Source organism: Argopecten irradians, chromosome 2 (assembly GCF_041381155.1).
Source record: "Argopecten irradians isolate NY chromosome 2, Ai_NY, whole genome shotgun sequence".
NCBI lineage: Eukaryota > Metazoa > Mollusca > Bivalvia > Pectinida > Pectinidae > Argopecten > Argopecten irradians.
The window spans coordinates 35,447,957-35,470,438 of record NC_091135.1 but is presented as its reverse complement, the minus strand read 5'-3'; the positions used below and the strand labels follow the sequence as shown (position 1 = coordinate 35,470,438).

Below are 22,482 nucleotides of genomic sequence, written 5' to 3'. Positions count from 1 at the left end.
TGTGGTCCCCCTAGTATATCTAACTTAAATATATTTGTATAATTAAAAACACTGAAGATAGTCTCCCCTAGTATAACCATATAGATATATATGTATAATAAATAAAAACAGAATATGGTCCCCTTGTAGTTCCATCAGTATATATTTATGAAGAATAATACAATACAAACACAGAATATGTACACGTAGTATATAACTCTCTGTCAATATATATGTATAAGACATACAAAACATCAGTCCCCCTATATAACTCAGTAATACATATATATTTACAATCAAAGAATATGTCCCAGAGTATATCTCAGAATATATTTATATAAAGATAAACATAAATGAAAATGTTCCCCCTAGTATTAACCCTAATAATGATATATGTATAATAATTACTAGATTATGGGTACCAAAGTCAATCAAAATTATATGTTTATACAATCAAGAAATGAGCCCTAATTAAATCAGTAATATAGTATGTATACATACAAACACAGAATATGGTCCCCTAGTATAACTCAGTATATATATGTATAATACAAACACAGAATATGGTCCCCTAGTAATAACTCAGTAATATATATGTATAATACAAACACAGAATATGTCCCCTAGTATAACTCAGTAATATATATGTTGTTAAATACAAACACAGAATATGGTCCCCTAGTATAACTCAGTAATATATATTTGTATAATACAAACACAGAATATGGTCCCCTAGTATAACTCAGTAATATATATGTATAATACAAACACAGAATATGGTCCCCTAGTATAACTCAGTAATATATATGTATAATACTCAGTAAACTCATAATATATATGTATAATACAAACACAGAATATGGTCCCCTAGTATAACTCAGTAATATATATGTATAATACAAACACAGAATATGGTCCCCTAGTATAACTCAGTAATATATATGTATAATACAAACACAGAATATGGTCCCCTAGTATAACCAGTAATATATATGTATAATACAAACACAGAATATGGTCCCCTAGTATAACTCAGTAATATATATGTATAATACAAACACAGAATATGGTCCCCTAGTATAACTCAGTAATATATATGTATAATACAAACACAGAATATGGTCCCCTAGTATAAACTCAGTAATATATATATGTATAATACAAACACAGAATATGGTCCCCTAGTATAACTCAGTAATATATATGTATAATACAAACACAGAATATGGTCCCCTAGTATAACTCAGTAATATATATGTATAATACAAACACAGAATATGGTCCCCTAGTATAACTCAGTAATATATATATGTATAATACACAACACACAGAATATGGTCCCCCTAGTATAACTCAGTAATATATATGTATAATATAAACACAGAATATGGTCCCCTAGTATAACTCAGTAATATATATGTATAATACAAACACAGAATATGGTCCCCTAGTATAACTCAGTAATATATATGTATAATACAAACACAGAATATGGTCCCCTAGTATAACTCAGTAATATATATATGTATAATACAAACACAGAATATGGTCCCCTAGTATAACTCAGTAATATATATGTATATATACAAACACAGAATATGGTCCCCTAGTATAACTCAGTAATATATATGTATAATATAAAACACAGAATATGGTCCCCTAGTAGTATAACTCAGTAATATATATATGTATAAATACAAACACAGAATATGGTCCCCTAGTATAACTCAGTAATATATATGTATAATACAAACACAGAATATGGTCCCTCTAGTATAACTCAGTAATATATATATGTATAATACAAACACAGAATATGGTCCCCTAGTATAACTCAGTAATATATATGTATAATACAAACACAGAATATGGTCCCCTAGTATAACTCAGTAATATATATGTATAATACAAACACAGAATATGGTCCCCTAGTATAACTCAGTAATATATATGTATAATACAAACACAGAATATGGTCCCCTAGTATAACTCAGTAATATATATGTATAATACAAACACAGAATATGGTCCCCTAGTATAACTCAGTAATATATATGTATAATACAAACACAGAATATGGTCCCCTAGTATAACTCAGTAATATATATATGTATAATACAAACACAGAATATGGTCCCCTAGTATAACTCAGTAATATATATGTATAATACAAACACAGAATATGGTCCCCTAGTATAACTCAGTAATATATATGTATAATATAAACACACAGAATATGGTCCCCTAGTATAACTCAGTAATATATATGTATAATACAAACACAGAATATGGTCCCCTAGTATAACTCAGTAATATATATGTATAATACAAACACAGAATATGGTCCCCTAGTATAACTCAGTAATATATATGTATATAATACAAACACAGAATATGGTCCCCTAGTATAACTCAGTAATATATATGTATAATACAAACACAGAATATGGTCCCCTAGTATAACTCAGTAATATATATGTATAATACAAAACACAGAATATGGTCCCCTAGTATAACTCAGTAATATATATGTATAATACAAACACAGAATATGGTCCCCTAGTATAACTCAGTAATATATATGTATAATACAAACACAGAATATGGTCCCCTAGTATAACTCAGTAATATATATGTATAATACAAACACAGAATATGGTCCCCTAGTATAACTCAGTAATATATGTATAATATAAACACAGAATATGGTCCCCTAGTATAACTAGTAATATAGTATATATATGATATATTATACAAAACACAGAATATGGTCCCCTAGTATAACTCAGTAATATATATGTATAATACAAACACAGAATATGGTCCCCTAGTATAACTCAGTAATATATATGTATAAATACAAACACAGAATATGGTCCCCTAGTATAACTCAGTAATATATATGTATAATACAAACACAGAATATAGGTCCCCTAGTATAACTCAGTAATATATATATGTATAATACAAACACAGAATATGGTCCCCTAGTATAACTCAGTAATATATGTATATGAATATGGTCCCTATATAACAAATATTGTATTAAAACAGAATATGGTCCCCTAGTATAACTCAGTAATATATATATGTATATAATACAAACACAGAATATGGTCCCCTAGTATAACTCAGTAATAGTATATCAGTATAATATAAAACACAGAATATGGTCCCCTAGTATAACTCAGTAATATATATATGTATAATACAAACACAGAATATGGTCCCCTAGTATAACTCAGTAATATATATATAATAATACAAACACAGAATATGGTCCCCTAGTATAACTCAGTAATATATATGTATAATACAAACACAGAATATGGTCCCCTAGTATAACTCAGTAATATATATGTATAATAACAAACACAGAATATGGTCCCCTAGTATAACTCAGTAATATATATATGTATAATACAAACACAGAATATGGTCCCCTAGTATAACTCAGTAATATATATATGTATAATACAAACACAGAATATGGTCCCCTAGTATAACTCAGTAATATATATGTATAATACAAACACAGAATATGGTCCCCTAGTATAACTCAGTAATATATATATGTATAATACAAACACAGAATATGGTCCCCTAGTATAACTCAGTAATATATATATGTATAATACAAACACACAAATATGGTCCCCTAGTATAACTCAGTAATATATATTTATGTATAATACAAACACAGAATATGGTCCCCTAGTATAACTCAGTAATATATATGTATAATACAAACACAGAATATGGTCCCCTAGTATAACTCAGTAATATATTAATATAAACCACAGAATATGGTCCCTAGTAATATATATATATGTATAATACAAACACAGAATATGGTCCCCTAGTATAACTCAGTAATATATATGTATAATACAAACACAGAATATGGTCCCCTAGTATAACTCAGTAATATATATGTATAATACAAACACAGAATATGGTCCCCTAGTATAACTCAGTAATATATATATGTATAATACAAACACAGAATATGGTCCCCTAGTATAACTCAGTAATATATATATATATATATTCAAACACAGAATATGGTCCCCTAGTATAACTCAGTAATATATATGTATATATACAAACACAGAATATGGTCCCCTAGTATAACTCAGTAATATATATATATATAATACAAACACAGAATATGGTCCCCTAGTATAACTCAGTAATATATATATGTATAATACAAACACAGAATATGGTCCCCTAGTATAACTCAGTAATATATATGTATAATACAAACACAGAATATGGTCCCCTAGTATAACTCAGTAATATATATATATATAATACAAACACAGAATATGGTCCCCTAGTATAACTCAGTAATATATATGTATAAATACAAACACAGAATATGGTCCCCTAGTATAACTCAGTAATATATATATATAATACAAACACAGAATATGGTCCCCTAGTATAACTCAGTAATATATATATGTATAATACAAACACAGAATATGGTCCCCTAGTATAAACTCAGTAATACATATATATAATACAAACACAGAATATGGTCCCCTAGTATAACTCAGTAATATAATATGTATAATACAAACACAGAATATGGTCCCCTAGTATAACTCAGTAATTATATGTATAATAATAAGAATGGTCCTATATCAACACAGATATGTTCTTTTGTTCTATTACTACAGGCCAGACAGGTGCCATGGCTGATACAATACAGCATAGGTAAGATTTCTATCATCAGAAGGGATGGTAAACAATGTACATCTATATATAGGTATAATATATTATATAAACTATCATTTAATTCTACCAGAGGTTATTTGTAGAGTTATGTCCCCTTGTTTATCAAAATATTTATGTAATTTTTTAAAGTGCTTTATGTTCAGTGTCATCATTAAAAATATGGTGGTCATAAATTTTATTTGAGATATAATCTGATTCATTGTTATCTGTTGTTTCTGATTTTAGATTGATTCAATATTTTATATATATATATATATATATTTCTTTCATACCTACGAGTGTAATACTGGCTGGTCTAGGGCAATACACTCATGCCGCCTGAGGCTGTATTGCATGGCTACCCATGCAATAAAGCCTCGTGACGTCATGGCGTCAACAAAATTTCTATTTCCCTTGTAAAATTTTAACATTTTTTTTCACAAACTTGACTGGTTTTACTATAAAAGATGCAAACAACGTAATATTTGTTGAAAACATCAAGTAATTTGACTTTCAGTCATGGATTTCTTCGAATTTATTTCAAAATGGCGGGATATTATCGTTATAAAATTGCAATAAAACGTCAAGGTATGAAAGAAAAATACTCTTTCATAAGTGGATATGAAGGATAGGAATATTCTACCCTCGGGATCACAAAATGTTGCAAAACCCTCGGCAAGCCTCGGGTTTTACTACATTTTGTGACCCTCGGGTAGAATATCCCTATCCTTCATATCCACAGATGAAAGAGTCTTATAATATGTACTGGTATATAAAATGGAATTTGATATTTTGTAGCCTCTTTCGTAACCGGACCGCAGACAATCCTGTCACACTATTCTATGCCTTAATTGGAAATGATGTTTGTAACTCGTAAGGTTTTTACATACACATGGAAACAAGTTAACAATAATTGAAAAAAAAAATATACAAACATAAGTACCCGTATTATAATGAAAATATAAAAGAAAACTATTGAAGACCTTAAATTCATGGTACGGTATTTGACCAAATATGCGCCCATGTCCCTATCAGTGCCCTTCCCCCTTTTTGAGGCCTTGATTTCAATTTCCCAGACATAAAGACCATAACTACAAAAAACTTAAGAGATTTGCAATAATCTTGGTTTATTAGAGGTTATTTGTAGAGTTGGGTTTTTTTTTTCAATTTTTTAAACGCCCTGGGTGTTTATTGGGTCGAATACGGTAATTAATTGTAGCACATAATACCGTATTTTCCCTAATGAGGGCGCCGGACGCGGGTAAATGGCCTAGGGGGGCGCCGTTATTTGAGACCATTTTTAGATGTTTTTTTCTGAAACAGACTATAGTCATCTTGCTTTTAGTTTCGTATTTTTCTGAAACTTACTATAGCCAAATTACGTTTTGAAGTCAAGTAAGTATTGAAATTACATAATTATGAAGAAATGTTTGCACCAGAAGTATTAAACATTGGTTAAATATGTATGTTTCACGGAATTTTGGCATTTTATGCTAGCCTGTTTGTTTACCATGCATACACAAAATGGCGGACGGTGCTTTCGATCGCTACTTTCGTTTTGTGGCAGATGGGAAATACCGACAAGAGCACACAATATTAAATGCTTAGAAATGATAACATGCCTGTTATTTAGTAACCTTTATCATAGACATACAGTAAGTATTCATAAAACCTGTATAGACATCGCTAAAATGTTGTTGCCAGTTAGTCTTCATCCATACACGTGTGTGGGGAATTCAAGTGACACGTTTTGTTTTGAACATGGAATTCTCGCTGTTTCTATGTGTAAACACTTGGCAAAGATGTCCTAAGTTGCCCAGTGCAATACATTTATAGCTGATCGGATATCTGTTAAGCATCAGATTGATGTGAAACAGTATTTTATTAGCGTCTGCAAAGACAAATCGTCACAATCTGGCACAAAAATTGTATGAAATTAGCTGATTTTTTTCAGCAAAAAACGTGGGGGCGCCCTTATTAGAGGAGGCGCTCTTAATAGGGAAAATACGGTATGTAAACATGAAATTTAAATATAAAGTGTATGTTTTTGTTTTTAATCATATTGAAGAATTTTTAAAAGTTTTTGTGCTTTCATTTGCTCTCTCATCTACAAAATATCTTCATTAATTTTAAGAAACATTAAGAACATAATACCTCTCCTTCAGACATGTAGACACCTTTGCTCACATGACAACTACGGAGGAAATAAGAAATAATTCCATGAGAACATTGGAGTTTTTGGTAAGGTGATACTGAGTACTGTACACCACGTTGTAATCATGTATACAAGTTTTTCACGTGTTCATTATTTTCAACAAATTTGTGATAAACGATCATCATGCTTTCATAGTTCGGTTTTATACAATATTTGCAATATTAGCGTACAAATTGTATTTTACAAAAATAAAGTGGTTTGCAGTGCAAAACAGTGAAAAGTATAATAGAGTTATCTCCCCTTAGATACATCCATTTCATACATTATATAGGTTTCAGTACTGGTAGACATTAAGACATGTAAAAATGTTTAACATTTTCCTGGTATCCCTACAAAAAACTGTCCCTTTGAATGAATCACTTTTTGTACTTAACATATTTTCCAGAATATATATATGGTATTATTAGCTACATTGGTGTAACAAATATACCGAGTGGCATCAAACAGCTGAGCTGTCCCTCACTGGGACCGGGGCTGACTGGGACCGGCGCTGGTGGGGCCCGTAAAGATAGATAACTCGTCTATACTTAGCAAACTATATGTCTAGATATGTCTACTGTATACGAGTGCTGTATACATATATTATATCCATGTGCTAAAATATATCGAGGTAAACCTGATTTTTAAAATAATAATTTAGTTCTGATTTAACATATTTTATTGCAAATATATACAAAAGGATTGGGTACAAGTTTTATGCAACTTATATTGCCACCCTTTCCAAAATACAGAACGAATACAAACATGATATGCAAAGTAATGAAATATATAAATATGATTAAATAGTAAATAAGAACACTTTGGAGAGAAAGAGAGAGAGAGAGAGGGGGGGAGTAAGGAGAGGAAGAAAATTCAATGTCTTAAAATTGTAATACTAAATCGACTTAATTAATAAATAATAATTTGCGGCAACAGTTGGACTAATTATCTCGTTCTTTGCCTTCCCTCTCAAAGAATGTCCATCACACTCCTAAAATCTTTCTCCTAGCTGTTCAGGTCTTCCATCAAATCCATAAGCAATCGTCGCCTTAGTACCAACTTGCCATAATATCTAAAATAACGTGATTTAAGTCGATTTCTAGATAACACAAAAATACACAAAAGAGATATCGAAAAGAACTGATAGGTGTATAACAATAAAGGTATTCGTCTAATATTAAAATCTTTTGCTTAATTTAATAAAGTTTTGAACATATAAAAATATTCCTGTGTTCGTTTCCAGAGACAGATCCTCATTTCCAAACAAGATTAAATTTAAATCAATAAGAACATTTAAATTCATATTATTTAGGCTTTCCAATAGCAAATTCCTTTCAACATTATAATTTTTACATTCGAAAAAAAAGTGATGTACACTCTCACAAATATGTCCACAGTTGCAGCATGGAGTTTCCACAAGGTTTATCCTGAACAAATCGTAATTTAGGGAACTACATTGATGTCTAAGTTTTGTATGCAATATATTTAACTTCCGGTCACCAATGCCAAAGTAAGAAGGAGAAGATTCAAAAACCGGTTTTAGTGAATTTCTAAAAAGGCTCAATGATATTGCTGACTTAACAGAGTTTTTTAAGTTATTCCAAGAGCGAAGAGTAGAAGGTAGAGAAGAAGTGTTTGTAGATGAAAGTCTGTAATACGGAATTCTATAGTCATCTCTATTTCTTAATGGATAGGCAGCTTGATCTTGAACGGTAGAAGGAAGTAGAGAAGTAAGAAAATCAGGAGTTTGATTTGTGCGCATTTTATAGAGAAGATGAATTTTTTTCCTTTTCCTTCTAGAAGATAGAGATTCTAAACCAGTTTCAAAATATAGAGAATCGATACTTGCATAAGAGGGAAGACCGGTTATTATTAGCAGCTTCCTTTTGAACTTTTTCTAATTTTTCCGAGTCAGAGTTTGAAAAACCATCCCATAATTCACATGCGTATTCTAATACAGGTAAAATAAAAGCGCGATAAATTCTGAGAATATAAATAACATATAAATAATTTAGTATATATTAATATATATGTATTTTATATTATTATGTAGTTTTATCTAAATGTTACAGATAGTTGTTTTCTATTCTCTTGCATTTTCATCCACGATCCCGCTGACTGATATACCAACGTATGTTTTCAAATGAATTAGCAATTGACTCCATCCTTTTGTGTTCTGGAAAATATTTTTTTATACTGTGGCAAAATTGTTTTAAAATAAAGAAATCGTTATAAACTTAAACACTTTTAAAAACATGCTGACAAAGCCTCAGCTCTAACATTTCAATTTTCTTTTATTTAATTCTGATATGGTGTATAGCATTTGTAATGTTCAAGTACTCTAAAATAATATTTCTCTTTTCAAAGCTTGTGTCAATTAACTGTAAGGTTCACATAATATTGTATCACTTAAAATTGATATTTGGTTCATCGTTTTATTGCTACGTTTACAAGTATCCACTTCACTTTTTGTAAATGTAAAAAAATGTAAAATTGCTTATAGAAAGTTCAAAAAATGTTCTTTGTACATATATCATATATTTCTTCAAGAAAATAACCTTCATGACAAAGGTATTTTTTTTTTACGTTTCTGTTAAATTGTGTTCATTCTATGGAACTCTTCTATTTGGGGGGATAAAGAGGAATGTTTATTATAAATAATAAATATAAACATTTTCTTATATATTTATCATATTACTGTAAATTCCATATAGAAGCTGATCATTACAAACCCAAGTCTGTACATCTACGCGTACGGCGACTCTCCAACGTCTCTTGATTCCTCTATTGTCATTTTTTTCGTGGCGCATTTTCTTTTAAAGATGCTTCACCGCTGACAAAAAGTATTTTTTCTATTTCAAAAACAGGAACAGGCGAATTAGTATTCTTCTTCAGTTACAAAAGTTATTACTTTACACCATTACCACCATTGAAAAGTTTGAGTTTCTCATTTTTCTTTAAGATAAAAATATCGAAAAATAGTTAATTGCATCCCGAAAAAAAATCGTGGTACTCTTGATCCCATATGGAATGAAGTACGGGTTGCGCATACACCAATAGCAAAACAAATTATATTATATGATGTTTTTTGGTGTAATTTAGACATATATAAACACGATTAAACACCAATTATTGTTCAAATGATGAGTATCATTTTTGCTCTGCCGGCGGTGGAGCATCTTTAAATAGCATGCATATGTTCAAATTATTAAACAAAAGTACTAAACTAAAGAAAAAATATATCTTAAATACCAGATAATCCTTAAAACAATCGTATACAAACATAGACCCAACTCATATTAAACGCATGACATTTTTTCTTAATACCGAGATTTTTCAAAAAAAAACAACAACACCCTGTATACTTAGACGGACCCAGTGGGGGACAAGTTGAATCAGGAAATGTGATGCGATGCATTATTATAATATCTACATTATAAACACACATACATATATAACATGTGTGTTAGAGTAAAGAGTTGATATAAAACGGATAACAATATATTTGAATACCGCAGTTATCCCATAAACGACCCCTATACTAAGACGGACCCAGTGGGGGACAAGTTGAATCAGGAAATGTGATGCGATGCATTATTATATTATCTACATTATACACACACACATACATATATAACATGTGTGTTAGAGTAAAGAACTGATATAAAAACGGATAACAATATATTTGAATACCGCAATTATCCATCCCATAAACGACCCCTATACTAAGACGGACCCAGTGGGGGACAAGCTGAATCAGGAAATGTGATGCGATGCATTATTATAATATCTACATTATGCACACAAATATACATATACAGCATGTGTGTTAGAGTAAAGAGTTGATATAAAACGGATAAATATATATTAAGATATCACAATTGTCCCAAAACACTACCCGTATACTAAGACGGACCCAGTGGGGAACAACTTCAGTCAGGAAATGTGATGCGATACAATATAGATAACATCTGCATTATGAATGCATATAAAATTGATAACAAATATTTTACAGTGAAGAATTCATACTAATCACATGACAATATTTTCAAATGCCGCGATTTTTCCAAAAAATATCCTGTATACTTAGACGGACCCAGTGGGGGACAAGTTGAATCAGGAAATGTGATGCGATGCATTATTATAATATCTACATTATGCACACAAATATGCATATACAGCATGTGTGTAAGAGTAAAGAGTTGATATAAAACGCATAACAATATATTAGAATACCGCAATTATCCCATAAATAAGCATGCCGTTATATTAACTAGTGTCTATAACAGGTACAAAAACGATTGATAGACCGAAATCGACTTATTTTTTTTAATTAACAAAAACTCATATTTTGATTGTGTACGTTTTGTCTAATTTAAACATTGAACCATAGATGAAATATGGTATAACAATCGTCTATTCTTATGCTCATAATTCAAATCAATTATTGGCAAAATATAATACATCCACAAATAAACATAGTTCGGTGTCATCAAGGCCCACTACCTTTCCGGAGGAAAATTTAAAGGTTACTTGAAAACATGAATAACATAAAAAAAAATACATATCGATAGTCTAAGATGAGGTAACATTATGAAACATGCGTTATATATAAAAAACAGTCGAGATTTATTTCGCTATTTTGCCGTCCGGCGTAGTGATAGTAAAAGATTTAGTTCAATTTAATGCTTAGCGTATGCATTTCTGAATTAATTGAGTCTATCTGATAAGAATAGTTGATCTACAAATGTAGTACAGTCATATAAAATATGTTTCTTTAATCTCAGCAAAATGCTACTAATTTGTTATTTGCTTTTGTTGAACTAAACATCAAAGAAGCTCTTAGGAAAGCATACTTTTCAATTTGATGTCCCTATCATCATGTGAATATCTCTAAAATAAGGAAGAACGTTATTGTCAAAAATTAAAACAAACCCATTCCCATTGCGTTTATGATAGGTTTAGTTTTGGTATCAGAAACATATATATAATTATATATTTACGTTTCTGTTGGTATACAGGGTACTTTTCACCCTTGGAAGCCACAGCTAGTGTCTAAACTTCATTATGTTCCGTTTATCATATACCGCAGCATATATATATTATATAACTACAAGTACACAATTATTAATGTAGATGGCTGATTGCGTGATTACGATGACTGCGACATTTAAAATATAGTTTAAAATATAAGCATTTAAGCATTGGGAATAATGTATAAATAATGCATATGGTTTCAATTACTTTAATGCATGAGAGTGAATACTTTCACAGCGCTACAGCTAGTGTATTGGGGAAATAGCTCTAATGTAGTCTGTGAAAAAGGATAATCCAAAGATAGAATTTTCTATATACTGTTTTATTACAGTCGGGTGCGGAGCGGAGAAATATCCAACTCTACACTTCCAAACCTATGCCTAAAGTGAATATACAAGTAATACAAAATGATAATATACAAAATATACAGGAACAAACATGTAAAACAGCACTTAGTCTAAACGTGATATACAATAGTCGCTAATTAACTGACGCAAGCGTTTACCGGTATTGAGAACTGCTAAGAAGGATTAGCTAAAAGAAACACAGTTAAATACGTTAAAGCAATACATCGCTATAAAGAAACGGCTATTATTTTCAAAATGAAGCTTTGTATTTTACTTCTAAACATAGAATATTAAGTATGTTCGAGTAGATTAAAACAAATAAATAACATCACAAATGTCCGAATAGGAACCTGTCATAAACCGCGTGACAGTTTGCTCCCTCCTTAAATAAGACACGTCCTCGTGTCGCATATTACCGACGACGACACTGTGGTCTAAATGTCCTACAGTCCTGGGTACCACTTTTTGTCACAGCGACCTTTTTATGTCGCTCAATGTCCAGTTCTCTCTCGAGATGTTCAATTTTTATTTTCTGTTCTTTGTCAAGTTGATAGTATTTGTTGTTCTCCTGCTCCAAATATTCTATTCGCGAATTTAGATATTTTCTGCGTTTGTTTGTGTCTATAATTCCCTGTTCCGTTGACGTCTTTAAATGTTTACTTTTTGCTTGCTGTAGTTGCCTGTTTGTTGCTTGCAATGTTTCAATTTGGTCCGAAAGTTTTCTTTCACGTTCTGCGCTGGTTTGAAATCGTTCACACTTTGTTTCGAGAGATGTGACAAGTTTCATTAATTTTTCCTTTTCGTCATTTAACACATGACACTTGTCGCTAAGAACGTTGATCTGCTTTACCTGCCGTTTTGATGTATCACTTGTCTGTCCACTACATGGTTTAATTTGCATCTTGACCAGCTCATCATTGGAAACAGATGCAAAGGGTGCAGAGGCGAAAAATTCCCTTTTTAATCTGAAAGTTTTGATTCTCTGTTGATCTCTTATCTTCTTAGCGCGGGACTTTGTTTTATTGCTACTTTTCACTGCCGGACATTTCCGAGGCGTTGACTTCTCTCGTATCACTTTTTTGAAGCACATTCTTGAGAAATGTCCAAGATTTCCGCACTTAAAACACGACACATTTTTAGCGGGACAAGAAAAGCGATGGTATGAATAAAGAATTCCACCTCTTCCACATTTTCTACACTTACTTAAAACTGGTCCTCTATAGTTCATCTGAGGTAGTGTCCCAAAACGCTGGCAAAGTCCATGGCAAGAGTTTAACATGTGCATGTTACCCTGGTGAAATATCCAGTTCTCCATTTGTAAAAATTATATGTTCCTTGCACTTATCAAGTCTTAGTAATGAGCGACCGTATCGTAGTCCAGCTAAAAAGTGGACTTGCCCGGAGATTCTCACACCAACTTTCACAGCGCTACAGCTAGTGTATTGGGGAAATAGCTCTAATGTAGTCTGTGAAAAAGGATAATCCAAAGATAGAATTTTCTATATACTGTTTTATTACAGTCGGGTGCGGAGCGGAGAAATATCCAACTCTACACTTCCAAACCTAGGCCTAAAGTGAATATACAAGTAATACAAAATGATAATATACAAAATATACAGGAACAAACATGTAAAACAGCACTTAGTCTAAACGTGATATACAATAGTCGCTAATTAACTGACGCAAGCGTTACAGGTATTGAGAACTGCTAAGAAGGATTAGCTAAAAGAAACACAGTTAAATACGTTAAAGCAATACATCGCTATAAAGAAACGGCTATTATTTTCAAAATGAAGCTTTGTATTTTACTTCTAAACATAGAATATTAAGTATGTTCGAGTAGATTAAAACAAATAAATAACATCACAAATGTCCGAATAGGAACCTGTCATAAATCGCGTGACAATACTACCAAGAACTGAGCTAAACATGTAACAAGCGTACACATGTACATGTATGTAACATACGGAAACTTCCGCACGTTTTGTCAAGAAGTAAAGATGACGTAAGAGAATGTTGAATTTTAACTTTAGAATTTAAGGATGTACACCTCTGAGAAGTCAAAATTTTCTTGTATTAAACTTTTTTTCTCATATAGATGTTTGGAAAAAGGAGTTCAGACCATAAAAGAAAATGGAAGAAAAACCATATGTCCGTGTGCTCGTTTTTGAGCTTTTGTCACTCAAAGACACCTAGTTGACAAAATATTGGATTTTATGGGAATTTTGCCGTTTTGACCATATAAGATAGAGATTAAAGCCATAATTTCTTAATGAGGTGTTTGATATGTATGAATGTTTGTAGAAATTCATTTTCTAGTAGTCTTCTTTAAAAATATACCAGTTTTGATCAATTAGACTAATATTTTTTCTCAGAATAACAACATATGCTACCCCTACCCCTTAATTTTGTGCAACAAAATGCACCATTTTCAGCCATTTTTGCCAAATTTAACCCTTTATAGAAAAAGTTCTGGTATTAAACTTTTGTTATTATTTTGCATATCAATAGGGAAACGGTTGTTCTTTCTAAATCAGGAAGAAAAATTGGGGGTCCGTGTGCTTACTTTTTTGCCCCATTTGAATTTTTGTTATTTTTCAGTATTTTAGAGTAAAAAATAAAAGTGCCCAAATTACCATTAAATGTAAAAATAAAGTCACAAAAGTGTATTTTTTCACATATTAATGCTCAATATTTTAATTACTACGAACCTAGTAACGAATTGCAGCAAATTTTAGCTAAATACAGCTAAAAATGCTGGCGCAGTAATGATTTAAGTAAAAACAATTTCAGTAAAAAATGTTAAAACTGTGGCTCTACTTGAAGCGAAAAAAGACACAATTTCAAAATGGCCGCCAAATGGGTCATTTCTTAAAATCCCCGTTTAAAAAAATCTACTAAAAATAGAAATGTAATTTTTTGACAAAATTTGCATCTGGCAACTTGCTACAGATACTGATAAATTATATTTGAAAATCTCATAACTTCTTTGATCTATGTTGAAACGAGACTTCAATGGGACTGAAACCTCAGAAGAATACATCCTTAATGATGATAACTTTGACTTGACGGATGGCTATTCTGGAGTGTCCAGAATATAGCCGTTGTGTTCCGTACAAAGTCGGAGACCTAACTGCTTTACAAATAAAATATTTCATGCTTAAATAATGTACATACAATAAAATTACAGAATTATGATTGACAGATATCGCTCATTGGCAGATTAATCAGCCATGGTCAGTGTCCTTTAGGCAATTAGGATGGCCGTGACATTAATCCGGTTACGTAATAGAATAGAACTTAATTGCCAGAGGATATACACAGTTATCACACATAAGGATTTTATCTCAAATGTCACAAACGTAAATATGATCAAGAATATAACCTTAGGAATGTCAAATTACACACAATAGTATTAACTGATAATTGATGTTAAAATTTAGCAACTATTAACGCAAAGTTCAAAGCACTTTAAAATTTATCACAAAATTCTTTGTGATATATGTCTGAGATATATATGAACGATCAAAGGGAGGCAAATGCTGTCAAAAAATCAAGAATAAATAAAAATTAAAAATTGTAATAAAAAATATATCAAAATTCTCAGTTATTTTGGTTTATAATTAGGTAAACCACCTAGCATGGCATATATCTCAGGCAAATATAGCTACAAGGTTAAGATATTATGTTGAGGAAAATTGTTTTAAGCGAAATACAGCACCACGGTCCTAGCCAGCACCGGGCCCAGTCAGCCCCGGTCCTGGTGAGCGCCAGCTCAGCTGTTTGACACTGTTGAATATACCAGTAAAAATGCAGATTTTATCTCAATTACACACACATTTACCACAAGCATGTGTTTGTGGCAGGGGAGACCACTGTGTATCCAGTTTTATAACCATACCACCTTAACACATTATCAACATGTTAATTAAAGATGCTTCACTACTGACAAATAGTAATTTGTATCTATTAAAAACAGGAGCAGATGAATTAGAATTTTTTCCTCGGTAACAGATGTTTCTTAGTTACTTTAAACTACCATCATTGAAAAATTTCAGCTTCATATTTTACTTCATATAAAAGTATTTAAAACAATTAATTAAAAATCCATGACACTATGCCCAATATGGAATGAGATACTGATTGTGCTGACTATCATAGCAAAACTAATTGATTTATATACACTGTTGAATAATTCAACATACAATACATACGGTATATACACGATTATTGTCTATTAAAATTATAAATATTATTTATTCTCTGTTGGTGATGGAGCATCTTTAATGATTTTTATCTGTGACAGGGGAAGACCTTGCCTGCTGGGAGCCATGTTTTCCTGGTAGGACTGGTAGATGGACATGTCCTCTATGATAGTCTTAAGGACAGGATCCATCCCATTGGTTCACTCCGGAATGATGTCACTTATACCGACTTCTACAATTACTTCAACTGTTTAGAGGTAAAAGGCATTCAATCTATGTTAACTCATCCACTACTGAAGACACTCCTAATTCAAAGTAATGAATAATTCACTATCAGGGGTGAAGGAGTCAATTTTCAATAATTCAAAATTTGTTTTGTATATATCAATTTAAGATAACAAAAGTTTTCATATGTGTTATGTTCAGGTAGCCTCCTTTTAGCTAGACAGTTTATATACATGTAGTCACATGTTCCTTAAAGGGCCACTACCTTTCCAAAACGGCTTTTAATTTTTGAAATAGGAATGTAAAACGAGATCAATAATTTTGTAGAGTCGGAGGATTTATAAACTATACGTTTACTAGCAAACTTATCATCACCTTCAGAACTGTTTAATTAGAATAAATAAAATGTTAATTTTCATAACGCGGGTCGTTTTATGTTTCCCGCCGTCGTCCTAAATGCCGCGCTGTAGTTGACCATCACTGCGACAGACGGCAAAACAGCGAAATGAATCTCCACTGTTATCGTACATTAGACAGGAAATCTTGCATATGTTTCGTGTTGTAACCTCATCTTAAGCCATCGATATATATTTTCTTTTGTTATTAATGTTTTTAAGAAACCTTTAAATTTTGCTCCGGAAAGTAGTGGGCCTTTAACAATTATAGTCATGGATGCTTCTAAAATCAAAACTTAGATATATGTCACTCCATATTAAATGTTTTTGGTATTTCTATACAGATATCACCCTGCCTTGGTTGGCTGAATACCAATGAAACAATACGGAATATGACAACGAAGGTAATATCATTTATAACATGAAATCTCATCTGAAACTGCTTAGTTAAGAAAGCATTTAGATATCTTTAAATTTACGTTTGAATTACCACATAATTTTTAGTCTGGAGACTTTTATCATGAAAGTAAACATGATTACTGTTACCTTTTATATTTGTGTGCAATTAAATTTTGCAGATTTCGTGGTCAATAAGAAATCGCACCAATAAATCATCATCCTTATGTATAAAAACGTGAAATAAAGTTGCCTCAAAAATAAGTTGACCTATATATAATATCTGAAGATTTCGTTTTCAAAATTAATAGATTCACCAACCTTAACTCAATATTTCACCGTTCACTCTCTGTTTGTTTATAAACTTGTCATTTTTATTATAACAGAGAGCTATGGAACTGAGTAGTGTTCTGAAAGATGTGGCAAAGACAGAAGCAAGCAAATACTCCAACTTCAAACTTGACTACATGGAAAATCCTATATTTCAAGGTAATACATGTACACAATACATTATTAAGGTTATAGGATAAGGCAAGTTCATTTATTCTGCCATTTAAATGTGAGCTATATAATTTAGTAATGAAAATAAACAAAGAATACCTGGTACTTTCAAAAATGATAGGGGGAAATTTCTCTCAAAATAAACAAATTATAATGAAGTTTTAAGTTGAATATACATGTATAAGTTTCTATATAGACTTAAGACTAAGATTAAGAGGCTTCTGTATCATGAAACAGTCTTGGACTTTTTGCTTACCATAGTTAATCAATAGTGAAAATCAAAAAATGATAGAACTTTTGACATCACCATCTGTGATTGGCTAAAATGATAGAACTTTTGACATCACCATGTGTGATTGACTAAGTCTAAAATTAAGACCATTTTAACTTTTGACTGTTTCATTATCATTGGGCCTGAAGAGAAGCATTATTTGTTTCATAATATATAGTTATCAGTATCAGGGTCATCCCAAATAAAAGCAAGGATGTTGAACTTGCTTGTGACCTCTCTGACCTTTTGATGTTTTCAATGACCTATGACTTGTTCTTTTTTCACAGCTATTGAAGAGTTCAAAAAACTTGGAATTCAAACCTGGGAGGCATTGGAACCTGTAGACGGATTTCATTCCAATCAGGTAAGTCACCATACAATGTGTACCAATCTTAGACACCCATATCACCATCCTTGATACTGCAGGGGTTACTTTCACTGTTGTGATATCTATTCCTCGACTATTTTACAGTAAACTGAAAGCAGTTCAGGAGAAAAATAACCTAACCAATCACAAGCCTTTAGAGATTTCCTCTGAAGATTACAGGGAGAGCGACATCCAATTTCAAAGCAACACCATCAAAGACAGTGTACCTATTTTATTTGATTTCTTTGATGTACATAACAAAATCTCTGCAGGCTTGTGATTGGTCATTTTTTTTTCTCCTGAACTACCATCATTTTTACTTTATCACTCATACAGGATCCCTATTGGCATTGACATGCCCCTGTCTCTGCCACAATGGTTGTCCATAGATTTTGTGACAGTTATCAAAGTCATACAATATTGGTTTTGGATCTTTTTATGTTTGGCAGGAGGTAACACAAGCAATAACTCCAGCTGACATACAGTAAAACCTGCCTTAGAAAACCACCTAAAAAAGGACACCTACTTAATAACACCATTTTTCATAGTCCCAAATGGCCAGTTATAACACAATTTGACCTGTGTGTAAAGACCACTTGGCAATAATGACCACTTTTTCCTGGTCTCGTGGGTGCTCTTTATAGACCGATTTGACTTTTTACTCCAGTTAGACTTAATTATATGTCATTTCTTGACTAGCTCGGCCAAGCATTATCAGCGCAGGTAATGTGGCAGAATTTAGAGACCAAGTACCCTGACGCCATCGGTCCGATGAACCCTTTCAATGACAAGATCAAAGCTGTCTTTGGGAATCAAGGAGGCTACTAAGCATGTGCAAGATTGCCTTATATTAACAGTGCGTTATTTGTAAACTTGGCCAAAATTATCTTGTATATCTTCAAATGTTTTGAGTATTAATTTTATGTTTTGTTAATTTACAATCAAACTATTACTAGCTTATGATGACTGTATTTTATCAGCGTCCTCGCTGTCTGTTTTAGCTCATAAAATACTGTGATAATATATAAGTACACATATACTATATATATATATCCCTACAAATATTTAATCAGTAGTATTATGTATAATTGTGATAAATTATTTGTTCATGGATAGTAGACAATATGATTAACAAATTACGGGTATACAATGATGTTTGCTAATTCCAGATAGTGTATTGATATTTGATACTTTGTGATAAGATCTTTATTTCAGATAGATTAATTGGGTTAAAGGATCAGGTTTATGTCTCGTTGAAGTCTCATTTCAACCTGTATTGGGAAAGGTTTGGGGATTTTGAAATAAACATTAATTATATCAATATCTTCATTAATTATATCAATATCTGTATTAATTTGCAATATGCAAAAAGAGTTGTTTATAATTTTTTACGCATGGATTTTAAGAAATGACCTCCCCCTCTTACACAAAACACATCCACATTTATTTGCCTGATTTAGAAAGGGCAACTCATTGATGTGCAAACTATTTTCAACTGGAAACTGCTCACAGTATTTGTCATTGATTGAAATACTCACACACACTTTCTCTGTGTGTTATAAGTGTTTATAAGTGTTTTACAACAATACTGAGTTTTAACGGGTTTAGTAATAGTCTTGACTCAAGAAGGTGCAAGCGTGTCCTAGACCCACGGTTGATTGCATTTCGCCTTTGATACACTAGTGCAAGCAAGCATATCATGTTTCAGATACCTACCAATTTGTTACCAAAACATTCAGTGCTGTATGTGCTAAGATAGTGCTAAATGAAATAAATCAAATCTAGTCAATAAAAATTGGCCCAAGAGAATATTTACTAAAATTAAGCCAATATAAGACCTGAACATGATTTCTCAAAGCAAAAAACACCCACTTCGATCAAAACCTTATTTACTTATGTAACTTGAGTAATGTCAGTTTACTTAGTGCTGTTTGTATCGTGAAATTGGGGATATGTTTTTTTTTACTTTGTTAATGTGCTTCATGTATATTTTCACTTTTTAGTCTGATAAAATTTTTACTTTATCATATCACTATGTTTATGCTCTCAAAACTGATGGATTTTGCTTGAAATTGAAATATTTTCATTCTATTTAGCCAGAAGCAACATTTTACCAAGGTATTTAAAGAAGGGAATGACACACTGGTTCTGTTCTTGGGACAAAAATTCACCTGTTCCTCAATTACTCAAAAAGATCAACTTTGACTTTAAAGATTTTGTTATAGATATTGATAATTCTGTTTTCTATATTTAGATTATAACAATTTTGTTATTGATATTGATAATTCAGTTTTCTATATTTAAATCATCAATCCCCTTTACTTTCGTGTTATTATTGATTTGTTACCTGTGCATTTAAATAACTTATAAAATTTCTTTTATCTTTTTTTTTCAGAATTATTGAAATAAAAATATAATTGTTTTCATTATGCATATATTGTTATATGATCCTTTGTATAATGTGATGCAAATTTCCTTTGTATTGATATTAAAATGCACTTATATTTGGAAAAAACCTGCTTTTCTTTTGTGGATAAGGTGCTTCATGATGTTGTAGTCCTAATGTAACAAGTAAACATTGCTCTTGGAATCTGAAATGGAAAATGCTATATTGACTTACGCTACCGATTTATTGCAGTGATATTCATCTATAAAGTAATTATCAATTTTATTTAAAAAAAAATGTATGCCAAAATCATACTCTACATGGTACTTTATACGAGTATATAGTACCGTGTAGAGTATGATTTTTATCGTCTTTTAATCTATACCTCTTAAACGTCTGAAAATTGCTCTTAGGTCACTCTGGTGGGTTCATAATATAAAATCTGTAACTAATTCTCAGATCCCTGTGATCTCGTCAGTTTTCTCTAACACAACAGGTTTCAGGAAGATGAATTAATCGTACAATATGAAGAACAGTAGAAAAGACACACCAGATAGGATGTAAATTTGGAAAATTACCTTAATTTCATAGATGTTTCGCTTTTCAATGATTTTGAATGGAGTAGAATTGTAAAACGACGAAATGCTTACGAAATCACTGGATGATCATTTTTGTGACTGAAACCAAAACTTTTTAGAATAATTAATTAATAAATTATTAACAGTTGAAATAAAAGAACATGTGAGTTACATATCAAGACCTTGAAGTAAAAAGACAGTAAATAGAAGTAAAGAACATTTTCGATCTAATTAAATAACCTTTCTTGTCTTGTACGTTGATTAGGTGTCAATGGAGCAGCCATGAACAAGTAATATTATTAGGATTAGAAAAAGTCTTTTTGTCAATGCTATGGTAGATCTACACGTGGCTGACATTTGACTGCACTTTTATTGTTCTAGTACACAAAGGCTTTGAGCCAAGTCCATTCAGAATGCAACAGTACCTGCTTGGTATGTTATGTCACTTCTATCTAGACCTACATCCATGCATTGCATATATCAACCTGCCAGATATATATGCATGTACGTGTATAACTTAAGTGTTGTAATAACGATTATAAGGCATCATATACGTGTATGTTTGTTTGTCCATTTGAATTAGTTTCACAGTTTAATTCATCAAATCCGGCGGTTTGCAATAGATAACTGAAGTAAAAATACCATGTCAAAATTTTCGTCCATATACGGCACGTATAATGCTACAAAATCATCTCGTATGTTACATGTAATTTTCTTTATTTCCGTAAATGCTTTCCTGGATACATCCACATCCCTGATATCAATATTGTTAACTGTAAACCAAGTTATTGTCGCGGTGACCTGTTTTCCACGTTTTCATGGGTAACTATTTTCGTGGCGATTTATTTTCGCGATTTAGATCACGATAGATCTACT

At 31.5% G+C, this 22,482-nt stretch overlaps 1 protein-coding gene across 3 annotated transcripts; it reads left to right on the top strand.

Annotated features, from left to right (window-relative positions):
- The first annotated feature begins 4,677 nt into the window (after positions 1-4,677).
- Positions 4,678-21,341, top strand: LOC138315301 (acyloxyacyl hydrolase-like). 3 transcript variants are annotated; one of them, XM_069256201.1, is made up of 8 exons: positions 4,678-4,704; positions 5,503-5,577; positions 6,870-6,945; positions 16,589-16,744; positions 17,452-17,511; positions 17,890-17,992; positions 18,563-18,639; positions 19,342-21,341. In XM_069256201.1, exons 1-8 carry the CDS (start codon positions 4,682-4,684, stop codon positions 19,468-19,470), a joined length of 699 nt encoding a protein of 232 aa, XP_069112302.1. In that variant the 5' UTR covers positions 4,678-4,681; the 3' UTR covers positions 19,471-21,341. The 3 variants fall into 3 exon arrangements, with proteins under 3 accessions (XP_069112302.1, XP_069112301.1, XP_069112303.1); XM_069256200.1 differs by lacking the exon at positions 4,678-4,704 and having other exon boundaries at positions 4,879-5,577; XM_069256202.1 differs by lacking the exons at positions 4,678-4,704; positions 6,870-6,945 and having other exon boundaries at positions 4,893-6,359; positions 19,342-21,340.
- The last annotated feature ends 1,141 nt before the right edge of the window (positions 21,342-22,482 follow it).